The sequence below is a fragment of the Prorops nasuta genome, unplaced genomic scaffold (genome assembly GCF_024137725.1).
Source record: "Prorops nasuta isolate Cenicafe-Biocafe unplaced genomic scaffold, Cenicafe_Pnas_1.2 PNAS00007, whole genome shotgun sequence".
Taxonomy (NCBI): domain Eukaryota; kingdom Metazoa; phylum Arthropoda; class Insecta; order Hymenoptera; family Bethylidae; genus Prorops; species Prorops nasuta.
In genome coordinates, this window is record NW_027116804.1 from 5774719 (window position 1) to 5785678 (window position 10960).

The 10960-nt window shown below is 39.4% G+C and overlaps 1 protein-coding gene across 1 annotated transcript; it reads left to right on the forward strand.

Annotated features, from left to right (window-relative positions):
- Positions 1–7978: 7978 nt before the first annotated feature.
- On the forward strand, positions 7979–9781 carry LOC136774962 (uncharacterized). Its single transcript, XM_066729436.1, has 2 exons — positions 7979–8927; positions 9084–9781. Exons 1-2 carry the CDS (start codon positions 7979–7981, stop codon positions 9779–9781), a joined length of 1647 nt encoding a protein of 548 aa, XP_066585533.1.
- The last annotated feature ends 1179 nt before the right edge of the window (positions 9782–10960 follow it).

The following is a 10960-nucleotide window of genomic DNA, read 5'->3' on the forward strand; positions in this document are numbered from 1 at the left end:
ATGGTTAAATGAAACTTCTGACCTTTAGTGGAGGCGGGATTCCGCCGTGATCCTGGAGTCTCCCCTGACCTTGGGCTGAAAAGCTTAGTCTAACATGCTTATAAAATCGCTTAGTTGCCGATTTCCAGCTTAATTTTAAAAAAGTCAATCTCGAAGGTGTATTCGAGAGCGAGAGGAGGGTTCCAGCCATTAAGTTTGTGACGCCACCCAACCGCGTAGGATTGGCCACCTCACTATGTGCAATGAGAAATGTGTATTTCATGCAGTTTATGTATGATAAATTTCATAGATAAAAAAAATAAAAATTGATTAAAAAACTTTATTTATAGCACATATAAATATTTTTCTACCATAAATCAATTTAGATGAATTTGTAATAAATTATTTTCTATCACTTGTGTAAAAATGAAGACTAAGCATATATCAGGTTTCATTCTCATCACATCTCATTTATATAAAAACGTGCACATTCGAAAATAAAGTTTCATTGTCATTTAACACTTTGTTACAAGATAGTTATCCAACGTTCTTATACTTATCCATTTTAAATCTTTTTTTTGTTCGGAAATTATCGAAGTTCAAAATGAATAACACTATTCAGAAGAAGTTCAGTTTGGTGAAAACTGAGAGTGATTATCGTGCGTGGGTCATCGAGATCCGCGATCGTATTCAGGAATTGAGAAATGTTAAACAGAATACACTTCCGGGTACGCGACAGAAGCATTTTACCGAAATCGCACGTATCAAGTGTCTTCTCCACCGAGCAGCAAGGGATAAAAGTTTAATAAAATTCGGTGGTGGTAACAATGTTGCTACTGTTGCGGTTAATGATAAACTTATTTGGGAGAATCTTGATTCAGCATTTAAAAACCGAATATGTAGCGGTATGGTAGTAGTAGAGTAGCTGTAAGGATTCTGGGACCGGGTGGCGAGGGGGTCGGGGTCCCGCGGGGGTAGGGGAAGTAGGGGAATTGCCCCCTCTGCGGTTGTGCGCATTATCGCTTCCCCCCCGACGTTAAACTCGTAGGGTACACACGTGACCTTCCCCCTCCATTATCACGGCCTCCTCCCCCGACGTTAAACTCGTAGGGTACACAAGTGGCCTCCCCCCTCTTACGTTAAGCAGTGGACGCAGAGAAAGAGAGAAAGAGAGAAAGAGAGAATGGTGTGGGGTACACAAGTAACCTCCCCCCTCTTACGTTAAGCAGTGGACGCCTTAGAGAGAGAGGGAGAGAGCTTATATTATCTTACTAGGTATAGAGTGTTTCATAATGCTAATGTAGGGTTTTTTATTCTTTGAATACGGTAAGGGAAAAACTCTCTTTATTGAAATACAAATTTATTGGTTTTATTTACAATGCTTATTTTTTAAAAGTTTTTCATACATTCTATAGCATGATGAATGTATGTTTTGCAGATTGAACACCACTCTGGAAGTGGACAATTAATGTGTAGGTGACCATACTTTTTACAATTAGTACACCAATGATGTGGTGTTACATCTATCTCAGGCTCCATTTGCATAGCCTCTGTTCTTGCGATAATAGGCTCCGTTTGTGTGCTACTATTTTTCACCTGGGACATATTTGAAAACATTTTGTTATTTTTTTTACAAAGCAAGTATACTTACAAAAATCACCTCCTCTCCTTCTTCCTCCTCCCCCTCCTCCTCCTCCTCCCTTTCCTCTTCTTCTTTTTCCTCTCTCTCCTCTTCTTCCTCCTCTAAATCAATGGCTGGTAAAAAATAAAAGGAAAAAATAAAATTTTTTTTTTCGTTATTATTCGTTTTGAATAAAAAAACAATTGATCAAATAGTGGGATTGTTAACAGTTTTCAAAAATATGTGTGTCGTAAAATTCTTTCATGATTCAATTTATTGACATTATAATTATGTCATGTATTACGACATAAACAATCTGTATAGATGGGTGGGTTTTTTCTTTTAAAAGAAAATAAAATAAGTACTTACATTTCATGTGCATATTATGTTGAAGCATAGCTTCATATTCTTCGAAATAACGATTATGAGAATCGTTAATTCTCTTAATGTAATCAGACATCGATTCTGCTGGATTTTCATCCTCCTCCTCTACTGGATTTATTGTCACTAAACACCGTTCACTTTCCATTTTTTTTTTCTTTTTTTTTTACTATTGTAATATCCGCACTGATGAATATTCGACGACTGAATGAAGCCTCTGAAGAAATCTCGTCGATAGAAAGTCTTTGTCGTTCATTTGTTAAATATAAAGTTACATTTGATAACACTTAGGAGTACATTCTTTCTTAATCAAAAAGGATACACTATACCCTCTGAATAATCCCCGTATTGATATTTCATTCTATTGTGTTATAAACCTATAGGTCAATCACAATGGAAATGCATTGCAAGAAAGAAAAGAAAATTACCCCTTCCAAAACATTGAAATTAAATACGCTTAACATACGATAATATCGTTTTCAAAGAAGTCAAGTGAACAGCAGAAGAAAAAGCTTCAGTCTGTAAAACTTATTCTGCAAAGCAGATCCATTAGTGTCAGACGTATTCTGCATAGCAGTAGTGTCAGACGTATCGAAGAAAAGAAAGAGATTAAGTGTGTTAGAAAAAAAAAACTTCTTTTGTTTTTATATAATAAAAAAATAAAGTTAAGGAAACATTTTTTTTCATTTAATTAGTGAATGCATTTTAAAAAAAAAATGATTTTTTTAACTATAATAAGGCTAATCATTTTTTTTTATAGAGAGATCAATAAAATAAAAATGAATTTTACAAAAGTTAATAATCTGGGAAACATAATACCTAAACAATTTGTTAAATTAGATAGTTTAAAGGAGGATCAAAATTATGAAATTTTAGAAGTTGAGAAAATTAAAACAAAATATGGGGTGAAAATAATTGTAAAATTGGCAAGTGATGAATGGCTATTCTTGCCTGGAAGAATGGCAAAACTGGCAGATGACTTGGAGGAATTGAAGCAGCTGCAAAACGCTGCGGTAGCAAATAATTTAATAATGATATATAAAGGTGGTAAATACCACAATGTAGAATTTAAGAAAAAAACTTAATTGCTGCTTATATTTATTAATATTTATTTATTTATTCCCCACGTCTCATCTCCTGTAATGTAGAATTTAGGAATAAAAGATTAAGAACTTTAAAAAAGTATTTTATTTTTTTTATAAACTTATATTTCTAACAATAATCTTTATTACCTTAGATTTCTAACAATATTCGTAAGAGGATTATATTGTATAATTTTATCGTGTATAATTAGACAATAGGCTGTAGTATTATCCGGAATGATTTCCATACACTCGATCTCGAGTTTGACGTCGACCGTGCCGGTTTTTATGGACTCGTTCTGATGCGAGCAGTCTATGACGAAGAGCGGCCCGTACGTCAAAAAGTCCGTATAGTCGAGCATGGGTCTCCCGAGTTTCTCACCAGCGTAATAGGAGGTGAAAAACTTTACATACATGTCGTAGAGGACGGAGTAGCGGGATTACGTGAAATCAGTGTCGAGACGATCGTACGGATAAGATTCGGAATTCAGATAGAGTTTGACATCGAGTACTTTGCAATGACTGAATTTGAGCACATCCTCGTACTGATTACTCTTCTTGTTCGTTCTGAACGCCAGAATGACGTATCGCGGCTTCTCCAATTGCGTGGACGCTTTCACGGACCACGTGTGTCGCTGCGACTTTGGCAGAAGCGGATACTCGTAAAGTTCCCAGGCGCGAAAAGCGAGTGACAGGCTCTTGTCCTGCTCGACGATACTGAGAAATTGGAGTTTTGTAATTTCGTTCAGGGTCACATGGGGTATTCTCCATTGCACTCGTAGCAGCTTGATCGACGAATCGGTGATTTTCACCGATGAGTAAATGGCGTTTGTATCGTTGCGCGCGCAAATGAGAACGAGCTCGTGACGCGCGTTAACGACGACTCGCCAATAATCCTCGCAGAATCCCAGCAGCATTTTCAGGGGCATGCAAAAGCTGAAATTCTTAACAGCCGCCTCCTTTTTCAGCCGGTCTTTGCCCGTTGCGACGAACCATCCGGAACGACGTAGACTGGCGCTCTCCTCGGTGCTCAGGGAAACGAGATTCTTCAGAGTGCTGGTAATACCGACATTTCTGCATCAGTCGATCTCGATACCGTTCAATTCATAACGGATCTCGTCGAAGAGAAAAGCCGCGGAATTGCAGTCGAGCGTAACTATATCCTCGTTGTTGGCGCTCGCGTCACGCGTGCCCTCCACCAGCTGGCCCTCGACATAGAGATAACTCTCGCACGGCAGGAGTATCAAATCTTGCTGGTGTATGGGAATGCGAATCTCGTCGCTGTTCGCCAACGAGGCGTTCGCATACGGATTGTAGGCATGCACCTCCATTTTGGTGATGCGATTGTCGTAGGTCAGCGGTGCGGTGACGTTCAAGGGATCTGCCATTGTTCCACTATGTTCTTCCACCCAATCTCTTGACGGTGAATCCCAATGATTATAAAAATTCTATATTTCTTCTCGTTAGCAAGAAGCTCCTCTTGTCGCGATTCCTGCTTTCACTCTGAACCGGTGTATTCGACTCCACGCAGGACGAACGACTAGCGAACGTTTCATCCAGTTTCACCGTTTTATAATCCTCGTTACGTTTGAAAATTAACATTTCTTAATGTGTAATCTTATTGTAATTTCTTCACGTCTAAAATCTGCGAGACGATCGTCCTGATCGAGGATACGTAACTTGAGACGGTCGATTTCTCTGACGATGACCGGTAGATGAATGACGGTTTTCGGTGCCTCCGAGATATAGCCCGGTGGTACGCTGGGAAAGAACTCGTGAATAATGTGTCGGTATCTACCGTTGGTGTACGCACCACCCGCAATGTTGCCCTCGATGCGTAGAATAGTTGTCTTCACAATGTTCACGGTTTCGTCGGATTCAACCTGGGCGTTCGGTTCGATCACACAATTCGACGAGAACCCCCATTGGGAGCCAATATTATTTGGTTTTCCAAAGTCAATCCAATATTTATACAATATTTCACTCTTCAGTGTATTATTATTCGCTCGTACAAGAATAACGCTGTTAATGTCGTCTTTAATTTCGTGTCTCATAGATATTTGATACTGCAAAACCTCATTTATTGCACTCAATTCGTAACAGCCTCTGGGTATCGTCAGTACCTTATCGTTACCGTAGTGAAACTTATTATTCTTCTCGTCCACATTGGCTATCGAGTTGAACGTTTGCATCTCCACGAGACCGATCTCGTAGCGATCGTCTTGCAGATTGATCGGGGGAAAGAAATCTGAATTTAATACTGATTTACGATCCGATAATTTCACGGTGAAAGATTTTTTTTTTTCAAAGTATCTGTTCTCGCAGGAATTTAACGCACAACTGACCGCAATTGCTTTTATCATACTATTGATATTGATCATGATTTTAGTAGATTGTAACGTTTGGACCAAAGTAACGCACACATTCTTACATCGGTTTCAAAATTCCAAAGGAATCGAAATATACGACGATGTCGTTACGCTTAACGTAAGCTACCCAGTGGGTACCAGGGCCGCATAGATCGTCGAGATTCACGATCGCGCACTCGTTGCACCGCGGCCTGTCGAGCGGCAGAGATGTTCGCATAAAGACTCCACGGAAATTTGGTATGCGTCAGCAGATGCGTGCCAATTGTATGTTACTAGTAACACCAGAATCTGGGAGAGCTTGTACATTGCGACGAAATTTCCCCTCATTCATTTTCTTCCCGCTCTTCTTCTCCGACCTTTTTTTTCGTTGTTTTTTTTTATACCTCTACGATTCCCACCTCCAACGATTCGCTTCTACGGTTTCAGATAAAGATTTCGGCCTCTCTCGCGCTTCGCCGACGCTTCCATCGCGCGATTGTGACGTTGCATTTCCTGTAACCGTTCTCTCTCAGCTTTTGCACAGTTTACAGCCGTCGCTATACCCGATGCTCCACCTGCCAGTACTCCGACTGTACCTAGCAGTGGGAGTATAGGTATTATACCGCCCCGTTTCCTCGGCACTCGAATTCTTCTAATCCTCGTAGTAGTAGTAGTACCAATTTTTTTCTTGTTCTTTTTTTTAGCCGCTACTGCTTTCTTCATCGCGACAATATTATTATTATGTAATCCCAAGCCAAGTTTACGCTTAGCATTCATCGATGCCCATACGGCTGTGGCGACCGCGTGTTCACCCGAGGTCGCCTCTCTTGCGGTAATACGTTCACGCGCTCTCTTCGCTAGCACTTTATCGGCCTGATGACGCTCCGGTAGATCCTCGTTGTGCCAATATGCTAATTCATGATCGAGGCAGGCCTCGTCCAGCGGATTTATACCACGATCGCCGCGCACCAATCTTTCGCGTAGTCGAGTGCCGGGCCCGCAATAATTGTTACCGGGCACGTGCAGCTCAAATGGCAATTTTTTAAAGACTTTATTGAAGAACGATCCAGACATTTAAAGCAAGTGCTATATTTTGTCTCTCTCTCTTCTTGCTGACAAACGTAACAGTCTTTCATCCGTTTCGGTGTTCCGTTGTGGTGAGTAGTATTAGGTAGATTGTAGTGTTGCAAGCAATATTGATAGTGCTGCACATCCGAGTCCGCGTGAATGTGCCGAGGTAATCTTTCCCACACACTCGCGATACTATCTGGAAAGTACTCGAGCAATACGATCTTCGGTATGTGTTCGAGCTGATGATTCGTCAAGTTATGCAGGGAATCGACGACGACGACTAGCATGAACGCCATCATAATGGCAACTGACCGAATAGTTCCGTAATTCGCGAAATATAAATTAACGATACAGCTATGTCAGAAAGTTAATAGCGAGGATGCATTTCGTGAAGCATGTGCCGACTATTCGCGTGTAAAATTTGGATAGTCACGTTCACAATGCTAACACGCAAATAAAAAAACGTCACGGATCGCTATTACCATCTACGATACGCTGCATAGTTTGCGCTCCGTCGAATTGCGGTAAGACAAATGAGCTGCTGAGCCTCATAGAGAGTCCGCACGGTGTGAGATTCGAAAACATGTACGTCTACTCGAAGTCGCTGCAGCAACCGAAGTATCGATGTCTGGAACAGCTTTTGCAAGACACGGAGGAAATTGGTTACTTTCAATTTTCAAACAATTGCGAGGTTGTGAATGTCGCGGATGCAAAGCCGAATTCCATTTTCATATTCGACGATGTGGCCAACGACAAGCAGGACAATATAAGGGACTACTTTTGCATGGGTAGACATTCCAACATCGATTGCTTCTATCTCTGTCAGGCATATGCAAATATCCCAAAGCATCTGATACGAGATAATGAAAACTTGCTAATAATATTTAAGCAAGATGGAACTAATCTGAAGCATATTTTCACCGATCACGTCTACAGTGATATGTCGTATGAGAAATTTCTTAAATTGTGTTCCACCTGTTGGAGTCGCGATTACGGTTTCTTAGTAATAGACAAGGATAGCTCTCTGAAGAACGGTCGATATCGCAAAGGTTTCAACGAGTAGGGTAGATTGGGTACGATTGTAACGGGGTACGGTTGAAACAACTGCAATATCTAAAAAACTATTAATATGAAACTAATAAGTCTTGGTGAGAAGATAGTGGGAGATAGTCCGAAGTTGTTTCATAGCCTCACGTCGGTCTCCTTGCAAAAATCTCAAAAATAGAGGGGTCCATTATATTTCAAACGCGAAAAGTAAGTATTTTTGGTCAATTCATTTTGTTAATATCTAAATATACGTAATCTTTAGGGCTATTACGGTTGATTTTTCATAATTATTGTATATTTGAGTTTTATTTGGTATATTAAAACTTATTATAGGTTATTTGATAAATTTGTAAAAGCTTTCAAAGTCTGAAATGGGAGGGTGGGTACAATTGTAACACTTCTCGTGGGGTCGGTTGTAACAATAATTTTTTTTACATTAATCGTTTAAGATGCCAAGACAGCGAGTCAGAAAGACAACCAGAGGTCAAAACGACATCTCGTATTTCCAAGATGCTTATGACGCAGTGAAAAAAGGCACATCTTTAAGGAAAGCAGCAGAATATTTTCAAATAAATTATGTTTCGCTGCTGCGATATATTCGAAAGCGAGACGCAGCAAATGAAATTGATGGATCTGATGTTCGTATGGGCTATAATGCTCATAACAGAGTCTTTTCTGATGAACAAGAATCTATTTTAGGTAAATACTTAATTCGATGTTCTGATATATATTGTGGGCTCTCTACAAAAGAAGTTAAGAAGTTGGCATACGAGCTCGCAATAAAATATAATTTAAATAAACCACCTACATGGGAAGAAAATAAGATGGCCGGAGAAGAATGGCTTAGGTCATTTATGAAAAGAAATCCTAATTTGTCTGTGCGCGTTGCCCAAGCAACAAGCTTGGCAAGAGCAACAAGCTTCAATAAAACAAATGTCAATGAATTTTACGACAATCTTGAGACTGTCATGGGTCGAGATTATTTTGAACCAGGCAATATATATAATGTTGACGAGACAGGTGTAACTACTGTCCAAAAACCTAACAGAATCGTAGCAAGACGTGGGGCTCGACAAGTGGGTGCCTTAACTTCAGCAGAACGTGGTACCTTGGTAACATTAGCTTCCGCTGTAAATGCCTTAGGAAATGCAATACCTCCCATGTTTGTATTTCCAAGAGTTCGATACCATGAACACTTTCTGAGAGATAGACCATTGGGTTCAATAGGTATAAGCAATCCTTCCGGGTGGATGCAGGATGAGGGATTCATTGAATTTTTGAAGCATTTTCAAAAGCACACCAGTGCTTCTCCTTTGCACAAGGTTTTACTGCTTCTAGACAACCACTCATCTCATATTCATATAAATTCATTAGACTTCTGCAAAGAAAATGGTATTGTGTTACTTTCGTTTCCACCGCATTGTTCGCATAAACTGCAGCCATTAGATCGGTCAGTATTCGGACCGTTAAAAAAAGTTGTTAATGGTGCCTTTGATGCCTAGATGCGCAATAACCCAGGAAAAACGATGACGATATATCATATACCGCAAATCATAAAATCCATTATGTCTGTTGCCCTAACACAATCAAATATTCAGGCTGGATTCCGGAATACAGGAATTTACCCATTTAATCGGGACATATTTTCGGAAGTTGATTTCGCACCTTCATTTATAACTGATAGGCCACAAGCTAACTCTGAATCTGCCATTCAGCAAGCCAAAGAAGTAGCTCATCGGCCTGCTCAAAAGCTTACCCGTAACTCAAATCCTCAGTCCCTCAGACCCGAAGACAAAACACTCTATGTTTCACCTTCAAATCATGCTTCGGAGACTGATGTTATTCAATCAGAAAAAGATGTTACCTTTTTGGAACAACAAGACATTCCGTCCGGACCAGCATCTACAGCAGAAATTGTTATAAACTATGCTGAAATGATTACGCCGCGTACAGAAATTCATCAGCAACCAACTGCTTCCTCTGCTTATTGCCCTTTAAATCAACCTACTACAAGCACGTCTTATGCGTTCTCGCCGACTTCGGTACGACCATATCCAAAAGCTCCTCCAAGAAAAATGTGTACTAGAAGTAAAAGAACCAAAAGGTCTGCTATTTATACAGACACTCTCCAGATGGAAATAATCAGGCAAGAATGTGAAGCTTCGGAAAAACGAAAAATAGTTAAGCAGAAAAAAGAAAAATTGCTGAACGAATCAAAAGAAAGAAGAGGAAAGCAAAGCAAAACAAAATAAAACAATTATAGCAACAAACTCTAATGAAGAAAATGTTTGCTTAATATGTCTTGAAACATTTAATAATAGTAAACCAGGAGAAGAATGGATTCAATGTCAAGGCAAATGTAAGCTCTGGGCTCATCTACGATGTGCAGGAAGTAGTCGTACCTATATTTGCCACTATTGTGACGATTCGGAATAACATAATATTCTATTAAAATAGTTATAAAAAGAATTATAAACGGATGTGTTTCATAAATATTTTTATGTTTATGTGAGCAAAAGTATTGCATTTATTTATGTTTTCAATTTGTTTATTTTTAATAATAATGCATAATTTTTATTATTTACGAAAAAATAATAAAAACTATTAACATTAATTTATAACATATTATTTTCATGTGTTACAAACGACCCCAATGAGTGTTACAACCGTCCCTGGTATGGGGATGGTTGTAACAATAGCACAGATTTAGTTAAAATGTATAGCATTAAGAAATTATGAATTTTAGGCATCTGATTGTGATGATATCTTAAAGACAGATATTTTTCCTTTAATTTGGTTGCATTACGTTACTATTATTGTTAAAAATGAAAATAGTACAAGTAATCAAAGTGAAATTGTTTCAACCGTACCCAGTCTACCCTACGCCACGATCGAGTGAACGAAGTGCAGACTTGAGTGGTAATAGTGTCAGTTTTGATCGACGAACATGTCAGTTGATGATCGGATCTGTTAAGAAACTGCGTCAGTTTGATCGGTTGATAATCGAGTGAACGAAGTGCAGACTTGAATGCCAGTTTATCGACGAACAGGTCGGTTGATGATCGGATCTGTTAAAAACCGTGTCAATTAGATCGGTTTATAACTGTTTTAAACAAAAGCAGGTCGGGGAAAGCTATTCTATACCACCCAAAACACCATCGCGATGGATGAAAAATCGCTTCTGAAGAGGATCGCCAAGACGAACGAGGTCATTCGCGACAAGCATCGTGCCTTGAAATCGGAGAAGGCGATAATGGAGAGCAGTTTGAATGAGACATTCAAGCCGATAGTCGATCCATTGAAGAAACTCGTTTCGCAAACGGAGGATAGTGATAACACAAATAATTCGTTTGTCAAATACAACGATAAATTGAGAAGGAGAGCCTACTTCACATCGACACCGCATCGAGTTGCTAAAAGAGCAAAGAATC

Excerpts from the sequence above, each read along its gene's own strand:
- LOC136774962 (XM_066729436.1), top strand. The coding sequence starts at position 7,979 with ATGCCAAGACAGCGAGTCAGAAAGACAACCAGAGGTCAAAACGACATC. Across the intron at positions 8,928-9,083 it reads CTGCAAAGAAAATGGTATTG|TAAAATCCATTATGTCTGTT; the intron begins TGTTACTTTCGT and ends TACCGCAAATCA.